At 31.9% G+C, this 14,522-nt stretch overlaps 2 protein-coding genes across 2 annotated transcripts in view; one reads left to right on the plus strand and one right to left on the minus strand.

Annotated features, from left to right (window-relative positions):
• Positions 1-4,439: 4,439 nt before the first annotated feature.
• Positions 4,440-11,595, minus strand: LOC134707593 (tetratricopeptide repeat protein 19, mitochondrial-like). Its single transcript, XM_063567502.1, has 2 exons — positions 11,405-11,595; positions 4,440-5,436 (listed from the first exon to the last, which is right to left on the minus strand). The coding sequence occupies exons 1-2, from the start codon at positions 11,536-11,538 to the stop codon at positions 4,488-4,490; spliced, it is 1,083 nt and encodes a 360-aa protein (XP_063423572.1). The 5' UTR covers positions 11,539-11,595; the 3' UTR covers positions 4,440-4,487.
• The window catches only part of LOC134707590 (tudor domain-containing protein 5-like), a 71,355-nt gene continuing 68,415 nt past the window's right edge, over positions 11,583-14,522 (plus strand). The window contains exons 1-3 of the mRNA XM_063567495.1: positions 11,583-11,686; positions 11,808-12,719; positions 13,725-13,879. Coding sequence (XP_063423565.1) covers positions 11,909-12,719; positions 13,725-13,879 — 966 coding nt within the window. The 5' untranslated portion in view covers positions 11,583-11,686; positions 11,808-11,908. The remainder of the gene's footprint in view (positions 11,687-11,807; positions 12,720-13,724; positions 13,880-14,522) is intronic.

The raw sequence follows: 14,522 nt of genomic DNA on the forward strand, positions 1-14,522 counted from the left end.
CCTCTTTTATATCAATGCGAATGCACACTCAGCAAAACTATCATATAAATCAGACTGTGATTACTTTAAAAAAAGTTATAAACGACTGTAACTAACATTCTAATTAACTGCGAACAAAGAGGAAGTGTGGCTCTTTCGTCGGATTTGTGTATACTAATACATCTATATAATTTCCAAAACTAATTACTCAATGTTCAAATTTTCTTCCATAGTCAGTTAATTTGAGATAAATTTTCAATTGTGCGCTACACATATTTGCCAGCATTTTTTATGTCATTATTAAAAATATTCGATAACAAAATCCTACCAATTTTAACATGAACAAACGAATCGCTAGCTTTTTTGTAGTTGTGGGTGTAAATGACTAAAAGAGGGACGAAAGATACCAAAGGGACAGTCAAACTCGTAAATCTAAAACAAACTGACAACGCCATGGCTAAAAATGAAAAAGACAAACAGAAAAACAATAGTACACATGACACAACATAGAAAACTAAAGAATAAACAACACGAACCCCACCAAACTGCACAACATTGTGTGATTTTTTTTAAACTCCCCTACTTATGTTGTTTGGCAAAAGGATTCCAGCTCTCAAAACCCCTATATTAAAAGAAGTGTCATCGTAAAGTAATTTTTTTAATTGTTAGAAAAAAAGAGACGTGGTATGATTCCAAATGAAACATCAATACTACAGTGCCAAGACGAAGTGAATTCGCTCTCTTTAAATTATTCTCATTTTCTCCGGACTGTGTAATCTTGTTTCAGAATCAGGTTATATATTTTTAATTTATACTCAGATATCAACTGGTCAGGACAATTGGTGATACTGACATTTTTATAACAAAATATTCTCCTACCTTGTAGCGTAGATGGCCCGTCGGAGGAGATGCATATGGAACACCAAGATATTCCTCCACTTCTACTTGCGGGACGCGGGTAGTAACTTTTCCGCGAACTTTTCCGTATCGTGTTCTTTTAATGCATGTAGGAAAACAGTAGGACGTACTCAAAACAAAAGTAAAAAAGATTAAAATCTTAGACATTTTGTTCTTTAGTGATTTTTCGTGTTACTTCCTAATAAATGACTGATGAATATAACAGTTATTATATATCAGTACATATGCAGTTTTTAAATCCCAAAAAATAATAGTGTTTGATGTAATTGTAACATGTGTAAAATTACACGGGATTTTTTTTTTGCAACAGGTTTTGTTCATTGAAGAGTAGGATTTGTGAAAATATGTTTCAGAAGTTCTATCCTTGAGTAGATTAAATTGTTATATTTTCCATTGGATCTAAAGCTAAACAAAAAATGGAATCTTAAAACACCCAAACTTCAAAGTATAAGTGATGAATCAACTGTGTATCAATTTAAAATGTTCAACTATAATTTACTACACAAGATGAATGAGAACATTATAAGATGCAGAAAGCAGCTTAAAATAAAGTTTTATACGAGAATACTACTTAGAACAATTTCAAATTGAATGGGTTCTATTCAGTAAACTTTCGTACATGTCGAAACAACGGCAGGCCCTGATAACTAGTCAAATACCTACAGATCTCAAACATTTTGCATTTGCGTTGTCAGTTTGTGTTCGAATTATAAGTTGGGAAAAACTTTATAGTATCTTGGACAACTAGATCTTTTCAGTATCAGAACCTCGTCAAAGATTCCTGGATTATAATTGTGTACTCCAGGAGCGCGTATAGAATATTCATCAGTGGCACTCGAAACATCACTGTTTGAATGCCTACTCAAATGTGAAACTGAATAGTTTCAAGAACGAAATTCATAAACAATGTGCCAATTATGCCTTGTGTGATCTGAAAATCATTTTGCAACATTTTATACAATCGTATATGACGCTGGATTATCTATTGGAATATTGTACGTGCTGATGTTCACTTTTAACTGACTTCATTGATAAAACTGTTGTCCTTTTAATCGGCTCGTGTTTAGCTAACTTTTACTGACTATGCTCAGTTCCCTATAGTGAAAGTCTGGATTTGCATTGCGGTGATAAATCCAAAGCAAGAGCCGCTTTGCATATTTACGCATAGACTCGCTCCTCTTTCACAGATTACGATGGGTATGTTCCAATTGTCGTAACTACAACTTCGTCCCCTTTTCCCTAAATATGACCTACCGAATAAGACATGCGCCTTGGTTTGTACTAACATGATCAACAGGACGGTTGTCACATATGGGGCAGGATCTGCTTATCATTCCTAAGTACTAAGATCACCTCCAGTTTTTGGTGGGGTTCGTGATCAATTGCACAGTGTTTGGTTTTCTATGTTGTGATTTGTGTATTGTTGTTTCTCTGTTAGTCCATTTCTATTTTTAGCCATGTCAGATGATTTTCGTCTTATGAGTTCGATGTCCCTTTATTGTCCTTCGTATTTATTGTACTGGGGTTTATTCAATTGGGGTCAATGCCCTTCATAATTGTCAACAGTAAATTGGAAATAGTGTATTGCTTTTTATTAAAATTACTGTAAAAATGTACTCTAGAACAGCAAAATATTGATATTGTGTCATTGTAATGTTCGTAAAACCTTATATTAGATGTAAGTTTAAATTATCAACCATGATAAAATCTATAAACGTGTTAATGCATGGTGTATTTAACTTTGTAAAAAGGCATGTCAAACATAGGAATTTAACTTTTATATGTCATCCGAAAATAAGCCTTCTTTATATTTGTAATTCCATATATAGAAACATACAAAAAATCCATTTTACTTCTATTTGAACTAGGTGTTGTCTTTAATTTAGTTCAGTCATTTATATGCATTTTCTGGATCACGTTAGCCTAATGGCTTGGTTTTTCTTATAGGGAAGCGCCGAGTCGTACTACAAGCAAAAGCTAAGATGATTAAATCTTAAACATTTTGTTCTTGTCCTGGTTACTTTCTAACGTAAAAATAATAAAAATAACCGTTAATACCTGTAAATAATTATTTTGTGTTATTAAAAAAAAATCATAGCTGCTAAATTTACTGTAAGGTTACAAGATTTTTTTCTTGATTTTAATTGCAAATGTTTGTTTGTGTGTATTAGACTTATAAGTAAGTTAAATTGGGTCAATAAATTCTTTGCTATATATTAAGAAAATTGTTTTTTTAGTAGAAAATGTGTGAGAAGCTTTATCTAATCAAGGAGGTTATATTAGATCTAATATAACCTCCTTGATCTAATCAACCATTAAAATAGTTTACATTTATATTTCCACGTACTTTGTTATTCGTTAACATCTAAAATTAAGTATTATGTCGAGAAGGTCAAGTTCAACATGATGGATTTTGAATAAAATAAAAAAAAAAAAAAAAAAGTGTAAAATTGCCAAAGGAAATATTTATGAAAATATTTTTTTTAACACATCCTTTCACGGATAACCCATGAATCCAACTTCATTTTTCTTACTAAGTATGGATTATAGCCCGTTGTTGAACATTTTAACATAAGATATTAAAAAAAAAAGTGAGCATCTCAGGCTATTTAAAAGTTGTCATAGCACCTTCCTTTACAAAGATTTCAAGCACCATAATTTAATATTTTTATCATAGAATTTAAATTTTGAGATGATATATGAGATTTTTTTCTTGAGATTGATGTTGACACAGTACTTACATGTAGGATTTCAGTTTTCCTTTTGTCAACTTTCCAATCTTGATAAGTATTAAACTATAAATTCAAGCCTATGTCTTCGTTAAGGTGTTAGAGGTTTTAGTCAGTTTGACAATTACTTAATTAAAAGTGCTGACTTCGCATTTTGATCTAGGTGAGATTTCAATTTTCTTTACTTGGCATTCATTTTTCATGAACTTTTACTAAATCTTCTCCTCTGAAACTTCAAGGCCAATTTGAACCAAACTTTCCCATAATCATCTTTTTTGTAAGTACAATGTAGTACAATGTAGTCTAGATATTTATATGTTTGTTCATTTGAATTGCAAACAGCAGAGGCGGATTTAGGGGGGGGACCGGACCCCCTTTTTGGGAAAAAAAGTGGTTGCTTATATAGAGAATCACTGAAGCATGACTGGAGCGAGCCCCCTGTTAGGCAGTCAGTGGGCCCCCACTTATGAAAATTTCTGGATCTGCCACTGAACAGCTTGGCTGACAAGGCGAAAAGAACATTTATAGGGTTAATTGCAAGTTTTGTCTTAACCTTGAAAACATCTGCAGATTAATCTGACAGTGACAGAAATGTTTAGAATGTTGAGAGTTACACACCATAAACTTAAATATTAAAAACTATTAACTTGTCAGGGAAGAGGCCTTGTTGTCACCTTGGGTCTATTTGCATACTCAACAAGGGGGACACACCAACATTGTAGGCAATGAAGTGGGCTTTCGAAGATCAGGCAAGTGGTTGAATATCCCACTGGTTTAAACAATTCTGTTAGCATTTCTATTTTTTTTTTTTTATTCAAATCACTTTTATCTATAATAAATAAATATATAAAATCTTCAAACTTATTCAGCTGATTGAACACCTTTTTTTCTCTCTTCTAAAATTCTTTTCAAACAGTATTCAGCTTGTCCCTGAGCATGTTTATTTTTGTTTTCTTTTGCTTTTTTCAGTGCTATCCCACAATTTGTCTCAGCTTCATTCAATTTCGAAGTCCTCAAATATATGGCTCCTAAATTTGAATAAAGTGCTGGAAGTTCTGGTACATTTGATGCTGTCCCAACTTCAACAGCTTGAAATAATGTTGACTCTGCTTCTTTTAGATTGTTTTGCATAATTTGTACAGTAGCAATGTCATTTAAAAGAACTATTCTCTGTGGATGTTCTTCTCCTAAAACTCTCCTAGCTATACTTTCTGATCTAACAAGTAATGGTTGGGCTTCTGCCAATTCTTTATGATACATTAGGAATCGGCCATAACTTTCTAGAGCAAGACCAAGCAAGGCATATGTATTGTTGTCAGACTCTGGATTTTCCTTGACCTTCACTTCCATAATTTTAACTGCTTCTCGATATCCCATCTCTGCCATTTCATCTTTATTTGTCATTGCATAAAGACTTCCTAATTTAATGGTTATTTCAACAAAAGCATTACTGGTTTTTTCCATTCCCTTTTGAAGGCAAGCTTTCATTGTTTCTTTATATAAAACCTCAGCTTTTGAGAATTGTCGTTGATTTAAAGCTATATTAGCCAAATCGTCATATACTGTCACTTTTGCATTAAAGTATTCTTCTCTCTCCATTTCTTTGCTTTTGAATTTATTCTCTATGTCGTATAGAGCCTCATGATAAATTCTTTCTGCAGCTTGATTTTCATTTCGCATGGCTGCCAGTTTTGCCCGTTTTATACTCATAACAATAGGGTCTTCTTCTGTTTTGCTTGAAAATCCAAGGAAACATCTTGATACACCAATTAATCCAAAAGAAGAAACAATTGTTGACAAGGAACTGGTTCTGTAAAAGAAACAATAATTTTAAAATGACATTTTTAAATGCTAACTCAAGGATCACATCTCCCGGTGGGGTTACTTCCTATATTTTTAGTCATGTTAGTGGTAGGATTGTGCCTCAAAACAGGGTTGCTTTTTCATTTTCAGCTGGTTAGAACAGGATCCCTTTTTCATGTCCTGAGGGTCACTTCTTTGTGCCCTGCTGGTGAGAACAGTGTCTTTTTTAAACAAAGTATTTGTCTAGAACAGGAACACTTATTTAACTGTTTAAGATATAGTCTAGAACCTGTTCTAGAACAGCATCTATTTTATACCATCTAGAACAGGGTATACTTTTCTGAGCGTATCTAATACCGGGTATGTTTTTCAATAATATTTCTGTTTAGAACAAGGTATGTTTTTCAATGTTTTCTGGTTAGAACAGGGTACAATTTGGCAAGTGCTGTTTGCACAGTTATATCGAAAGAATAGTCAGCAACCAGCCCGGATAACATCTAAAGATTATTTAAATTAACTCATCATAGAAACCAGAATTGAAATTTTGTGTTTACGCCAGACCTGCGTTTTGTCTACAAAAGACTCATCTGTGACGCTTGAATAAAAAAAAGTTAAAAATAGATAGTCATGATAGTGTCCAATTCATTTTTAAATTGTCTTTGAAAAATCTTTACAATGTATCTTTTCATGTGCATCTTTTATCTTTAACAATGTATTATCTGTACACATTATAAATGTATTGTCTTAGTCAATGTAGATGTTTTAAGGATGTTTGTTGCATGTGTTACTCTTTGGTTCTTTGTAAAACTTCTGAGATTTTGCAGAAACAGTCATTCCATAAATATATACATGTATAATACATCATAAAGGCAATACATGATTAATATCTGATGTCTACAAGAGAAATAAGCTTGATTTAACATTAAACTACATGTACTAATTTTGTATTGAATGAATAATTCATTTGTTTTACTTTAGTAGTACTTGTGCTAATATACAAAAAATGTAATAATATAAAGTTGATTCTTAATTTTACTTTCATTTAATGATTTATATCATGTATTTTGTTGCAGATGAACATTCTGCTAAAACAATAACTAGGCAATGAACAGGTAAAAAGTCTGCTTTAACCATAAATATAGCTCCATACAGGTGGCTTGGACACCCTGGCCCTAACCCTAAATCTGCCTTTGCTTTTTAAAGACAAAATACACCTACATGCTATTTATCAAATTTTGATGAAATTTTGTATGAATTTAGAACTCAACTACATGTACCTGCACTGAGCTGTATCTGGATATTGAAATACATAATACATGTAGGTTATATAGAGATATACAGGCAATTAATAAATTGCTTCGCTGAGTGCAGCTGGATGTGACCGCAGATGTCCAACCCTGAAAAGTTGGGACACAATATTCACGCTTGATACGGGTTTGAATTTCAATTGTAAATAAATTTTTAACACATAATAGGTTTCTGACACAGAATAACTGTAGTCAAAGAACTTCAAATTGGTTATATGATTTAAATTTATATTCATTTCTGTGCATTTGTGCAATACACTATGTTGTTGCAAATTAATCTCTCATTCCCTCCTCCCCCCCCCAAAAAAAAAGAAGTTTACCCCTATTTTTTTGGCTTTTGTACAATACACCATGCTGTTGAATAATAATCCCCCACCTAAAAAAAATATTTGATTTTTTTTTTTAATTTCTGATATATCTGAAATGGGAAAAATTGTCCCCCATTCCAATTTTTTTCACCTTCATCATGTTCATCCTTTCCTTTATTCTAAAAAAAAATCTTTCCATCAAAATATGGTCAATATTTCAATTTCCCTCAAACCTTGACCTAATTTTCTCTTTTTTTGAACCAGGACCTCAAATCAAAAGATGATTGGGTCCTTGGTCTCTATAACTTATGGTTTATCAGTTAGAAAGGCATCACTAATATCAAATGCATAAAGGGGAATAATTATCATATAGCTTCTCCAGATAGCTTAGGTCAAAGTAAAATGTAACATCTTACATGTCCTATATGAGTATAATGAGCACTTTGAAAAAATAAATCATTTGCTTTCTTTTACAGTTGTGAATTCGAAGGAGATCTAATAACAAGAAAAACAGCGTTTGGGGGGGATAACTCTAACAAAGAAAAGTGTTGGCTAAACAGGGTTAGTTTGAAAGCGTTTATACAAAAACAAATAAGCTACATCTTCTGAAACAAAACAAAACAGTGTAAGAAAAAATTGGGCAGAAAAAAATAAATAAAAAAATAATCAGACAAAATCAATTGGTCTTTCAACGTAAAAGTTCCATACTTTCATACTATTTCCACCTCTTTCTAAAAAAATCTGCATCCTATCAAATATGGTCGAACTTACCGTGAAGAACCCTCTTACGAATGCTGAATGTTATTGGTACAATGTAAATGATTTTATTTCGAAACATGTTCAAAATTTTAAGTAGTGTGTCCATCATGTCCATAAATACACCAACACACCGTATTCTGGTAAGAGTTAAATAACTACATGTGTTAGATGTGACATTGACATACAATTTAAAAGCTTTATCTTTTTTCTATCACATACATGTAGTGTTGGTTTAATGAAAATGGTGATAAAAACAAATTTGCTATGATTTTTTAAATTCCCATGTTTATATTTCACATTGGCGCCTTATCATTGCTTATTGTTCAGTCAAATTTCACACGGACGAAGTCGAAATTACAGACAAAGAATGTATACAGTATAAGACTTCAAATAGACCACTTTCGAATTCATCCGTCACCTGAAAAAACTTGTCAATTATATGCCCCTTTGTGACGTCATATAAATGTACCAGATAGAGGGGCTCACCTGTATCCCTGCACTATAAACGTTCAGCAAGCGTCTTAGTGATCATCATTGTGCAGGATAAACTAAAAATAAAGTTTGTTCAGTAGGTACTTAATCACAATTCCCTAAGGACAGCGGTGCTGATTCTAAATTATGAGAATTTAATTTGCCGAATAATTGATGCAATAGAGTTTTATAGTTTTTCAACCACTCGCTCAACATTGAAATGGAAATCACAACGCACCTAAACATTTGCTAAATGTAAATGCACGTGTGACTTTTACTAAAACCAAAGTTTTTGACGGAATGCATCGAACTTGAAAGTTGTCTATTGGGATTGATTGTGTAGTTTTATACGCTGCTGGATAACTCGGACTAAAACAAAGTCGGACTATAACAAAATCGGACTATAACTAACTCGGACTATAACAAACTCGGCCTACCATTATTCATATGCAGAAATATATTGAACCAACTCGGACTACGATTAGAAGATTGTTTTTTTTTACTGTAATAAAAAAAAATCTTATATATTAAAATTATACATGTTATATACGAATTTATGGATTATAATGAATATTTTTGAATAAAAAAGATCGTATATAGAAATGATTAATATTTGTTATATGAGTTGAATTAGATATGTTTAGATGAGGGTAATTAACTTATACTTGAAGAAATGTTATTGTGATTTATGATGTTTATTGACAAAAGAAATGCTAATGGTTGGCGTGTGTTCTTGTTTTTATTGTGTTTAATCCTTGGTGTTTATGATTAGTAAATAAACAAAGACAAATTTGATTGACAGTGAATGGCTTCTTAACAATTTCACTAATCTGTAATTGATTCAGCAATTGAAAAGTAATTATATTCAAATGGTCACATCAAACAGATACAATGTTTTTAGAAAGGCAAGCCGAGGCAAACATTTATTATACATGTATCCAAAAATAGATTTGGAGTAAAATTGAAAAAACAACAGAGATTTCTTTGATCTTACCAAATACTTCTATAAAATAACATGAAAAAAAATCCATTATCATTTTCAACATGGGTATTGACTTCTTGATAAACTTCTAAAATATTGTTCAAAATGGAACATTGAAATGAACAAAGATAAAACTGAAATAATTGTATTCCGTAATGGATGGCAACAAGTCAATCACAGTTGGTATTATGACAAGCACGAGCTCAAAGTTGTGAACTCTTTTGTTTACTTAGGGAATTTATTTCACTATAACGGAAAATTTCAGCAAACCCAAAAGAGACTATCCCAGCAAGCTAATAAAGCTCTTGCGTCACTCTTTATTTCATTTAAGATGCTGTACATATCAACTCAACAGAAATGTGAAATGTTCGATAGTCTTGTTGGATCGATCTTAAGCTACGGTTCTGAGATATGGGCATTTCATCATGCCAAGGACATTGAACAGGTTCATAATAAATTTTGTAGATTTGTACTTAAAGTTGGTAAAAATTCACCTATTTGTGCTGTTATCGGTGAACTTGGACATTTGCCAATGTATATTATTAGAAAACAAAGAATACTTAAATATTGGTTGAAAATTGTTGCCAAGAAACCTCCTATTGTATTTGATGTATATAAAATGTTGGTTAATGATGCTGAGAATGGTAAAACAAACTGGGCGTCAAATGGTCGTACCTTGTTAAATGATCTTGGTTATAATTTTTTATGGTATAACCAAGAAAATGTATTTTTTTCATATGATGTTTTGAAACTACGCCTCTATGATCAGTTTATACAAAGCTGGCGTTCTAGTATGTTCAATTGTGAAAAATTGGATATTTTGAAAATGTTCAAAATTGACTTTTGTTTAGAAAAATATTTACTTCTTGATGTCAATGTTAAACTCTTAGCACAACTTAGATGTGGTTCACTTAAACTCAACATTGAAACTGGACGATATAATAATGTGCCTCATAATGAAAGACTTTGTCAATGTTGCAATATGAAAGCTATTGAAAATGAATATCATTTTGTAATGATTTGTCCAGCCTATAGACATCTGCGTTTAAGATTTTTGCCTAAATATTATTGTTCTTGGCCTAATATGTCAAAATGTTTATCACTTATTCAAACAAGTTCAAGGACTTTGGTATTAAAACTTTGTTGTTTGTTAAATGAAAACTGGAAACTACGGTCACAACTGATAAAGTAGATTATATATGGTACTATCTGTTTAATGTGTGGTGGGTTTTTTTTGTTTTTTTTTGTGTTATTATTTTGCTTTCTGTTTTCATTTATATTATGTCGCTTACTATATTATATATGTTGTTGATGCTATAGCATTATATTATATGCTGATTTGCAATAAACTTATTACAATTACTTTTAATTGGACATTTAGTTCCCAATTCCGTGTAATAACAGGTACTTGGGTGGTTAGATAGGTGTCAACAGTACATGTGCCAGTTGTTTGTTTAACCTATGGTGATTAAAAAGGTGTCAACTATACACGTGGCATGATGTCATAATCAATTAAGATATGCATATAATAACAATTTATTCTGAGAGGGACATTATTACAATTAATACTGCAAAGACAAATCAGTGGTAAATTTTCAATATAAATATCAAAAAGATTTTTTTTGGTGTTTTTATTTTTAAATATATCTTGTTAACATATTTTTTTTATCCCCATCAAAAATGTTCAAAAATAAATTATTTAATAAATTAAAGATAAAAAATCATTTTGAATTAAGAATTGAAAATTAATTTCCAATAACAACAACAACCAACATTATACTTAAATTCTTCTAGTAGTCCGAGTTTGTTATAGTCCGATTTCCGGAGGCCGAGTTTGTTATAGTCCGATTTTGTTATAGGCCGAGATATCATGGATTCATTTTATATAGGACTTTATTCATTTATTTTTTTGTAAAATACTATTTTTATACTTTATAGTTGTTTGGTATAATTTGAAGTTTGTCATTACTAAACGACTCAGCTTTGCTGCAAATAACTATTAGCTTAGCAGCAAAACAGTTCCTTCCTTTAGACATATAGTTTATGAAAATACAGTAGCCCAACACCAACACTGGCAACAGGTCAGTTGTTTAGTTGTATTTTCCACATTTTCATGCTACCCTTCCTATCAATTGCATTTTTGCATACCTGGAAAATTTTGATGTATTTTCATGATGTGGAACGCATTCACGTGGATGTAATTTTCTTCTCTTCAATTCATTCAGACATCGTAGTAATGTAAATCGAAATGCATTTATCACAGTTCTTCCCGATGTTGTCATTGTATAAGTTGTGTTGGTACCCGTACATAACAAAATCGAGGAAAGTATCGATAGGGAAAGGAAAAATTTTTAAAACAGTAAACCAGATCATAATTGCTAAAATAAAGATTTCCATTCCTAGTGTACAGAAATGAACATATAAAACAAGGTCTCCGACTTAAATTAAGATTTGTCTATTCAATAAATAATATCATTTACTTGAAATTTTGCATTTAAAATAAAATCATAGTATAATTTTAGTCCTAAATCAGTATTTTTTTGCATTTCAGTGTGGGAACCAGTAGGACATAATTTTTCTACAACCACATGGAAGTTAGCAAAATTTATTTTTGATAGGCTGGCGCGAAAGAACTGAAAATAAACACTCAATATGACTGACATTGCAAATAAAAGGCATGAAATTGCCAAGGAGATTAGGGCCTTATTGATGTCAAGTCCTGCAGCCCTGACAATTGATGAACTAAGGAGAGATTTTCATCAGTTCATGGACAAACCTATTCCCTTTAGGGAACTTGGGTACTCCAATCTTGAAGACCTGTTAAGAGACATGACAGATGTTTTACAGATTACTTATAGAAAGGGAATGATGTGTCTTGAAGTTATCCCAGATGACACAACCCGCCACATTGCAAAACTTGTGTCTAAACAAAAAATTCCAAACAAGAACAAATATGCCACAATGAGGAGAGGGCCACCTCCTAGAAGGCAGCAATATAAAGTGACGCCTTCTTTGCCTCGTTATATAAAAGATAACATATCAGAACTATTTAGATCCTATTCCAATGGCTTACCGTTAACTCATTTAGATACTGCTTATTCAAAGCGCTTTGGTTCGATGTTTTCATTTAATAGACTTGGCTTTGTGTCTATTAAAGAGCTTTTATATTCTATTCCTGAATGTGTTTTACTCAAAGAATTTCAAGGTGGAGAGTGGAGAGTTTTACCTGTACATATGAAAGCACCTGAAGGCAATTGGAGAACAAGAGGACACAAACCAGAAAAAAGAACTTTAAGTCCACAAAACAGACCCCCAGATGGATGGTCTAGGCAGTATGACCAAAGACAAGCTGCTGCCGTTGTAGAAACACCACAACAATACAACAGCACCTTGACAAATAGAGTTGAGTCAGGAAGACCTGATACCACTGCTCAACAAAAGCCAATCAGAGGAAGAGGGAGAGGTAGTTTGAATTTGTATTAAAACTATAGAAAAAATGTTATATGATATATACAAAAAAGAAAATAATCCGTTAAAAAAAAATAATTTGTGGGATATATCACAACCCAAATTGGTGCCATTGGTCTTTACCTTAAAATTCAGTTAGATTAAACCTTAAACTAATGTTACTTCTAAGGTGTTGCAGGGGTTCAAATTAGTAATGAAATGTCGTCCGAGACTTATTGTTTTTCTGAGATACTATATTTTCGTTTGTTACAAAAGTACTTAACCTTTCAGCCTTTAGTACTTTGATGCTGTAAATTGTATACAGGACCTATGGTTGTTCTTAAGTTGGGACATTAAACTTGATAATTCACAAAGTCATGTACCTTTCATTCTTAAAACATTGTAAAAGCAAATTTGAACCCCTGCGTTTATGGTGTTATTTAACAGTTGTTGAATTGCAATTAGTTGTAACCATTTATAAATTAAAAATCATTTTACGATGCAATGATGTGTATAGGTCATGTAGGTTTTAATTGAAAAGTCTCTATTTTCAATAATAAAGAAAAAAAAAAAACTTCTTAAACAAAGTTGTTTTTATGTTCACAATAACAATTTACATGATTAAGACACATGCTTTTTGTTGTTGAAAATTACACACTAAATCTGAACGCTTTTTAACAACCTTTAAATAAATGCACCAGGATGTTTAATACTTTCATTTGACATGAAACACAGCCTATTAACCCCAAAATACTCATTTCCACTATCACACTTAAGTTTACACTTTTATATGTTCAAATGATGGAAGACTAGTTTGTATGTGAAGGAATTTGAAATAAAATAGAAGACACGGATATGAAAAGGGGGAAAAATCTTTGCTTTTGATTGTGTTGTTTGCCTTACATAAAGACATGTAAATGTATTAATGATTTTCTGTACACATGATTAATATAGTAAATAGATGTTATTTATCATGTTTATCTGGTACAATTATTACCATGGTTACTGTTTATGATTACAGGAATGAAGAGAAGCGCCAGCGGTGGAGATCAAGCATCTGTAGGTAGAGAAAGTGAATCCAGTTATAATTCCAATGAACCAGAAATAGATCCAGAATGTTGTCTTGAAACAGAACCTAATGATGGAACACAACTACTCCAGACAGAATTAAGAGATGTCAGTTGTATATATTTTTTAAATTGATCATATTATCTGTATGACCATCTGACACAATGTCTGACATGTAGGACACATTTCCAATGGTCAGATAGGCCAGACAAAGTATCTTACAAAATGTTTGATAAACATTACTATGGAACGCCATGACTGTCTTCTGATGTTGATTGCTGAATATGTTAGGTGCTTTATCCATTATGTTCAGTAGTATGTATATTATGTTCAGTAGATATCCTATTATGTTCAGTAGTTATTACATTATGTTTAGTAGTTTTTACATTATATTCGGTGCTTTGGTTATTATGTTCAGTAGTTTCATTTTTATATGCAGTGGTATTTGAATTATGTTCGGTACTTCTGACGTTATGTTCAGTACAGTTCTCATTATGTTCAGTACATTCGACATTATGTTCAGTAGATTCAATATTATTTGCAGTACATTATGTAATACCTTCAGTAGTCCCGGTTTCTTTATATTCAGTAGATTATTCATTATGTTCAGTAAAAGCATCGATATTATATTCGGTTCGTTCAACTTTATGTTCAGTGGTTGTATACATTATGATGATGTAGTAAAAGTCGGGAAGTCAATAACGGAAATTGTCGGAAAAAAACGGACGCGGATATTTTTGACGGACGTTTT

Source organism: Mytilus trossulus, chromosome 2 (genome assembly GCF_036588685.1).
Source record: "Mytilus trossulus isolate FHL-02 chromosome 2, PNRI_Mtr1.1.1.hap1, whole genome shotgun sequence".
NCBI lineage: Eukaryota > Metazoa > Mollusca > Bivalvia > Mytilida > Mytilidae > Mytilus > Mytilus trossulus.

What these genes read in the sequence shown, in the direction of transcription:
- LOC134707593 (XM_063567502.1), bottom strand. Translation starts at nt 11,538, where the DNA reads ATGACAACATCGGGAAGAACTGTGATAAATGCATTTCGATTTACATTA. An exon ending in AATACATCAAAATTTTCCAG is followed by an intron (nt 5,437 to 11,404) that starts GTATGCAAAAAT and finishes TTTCTTTTACAG; the next exon opens with AACCAGTTCCTTGTCAACAA.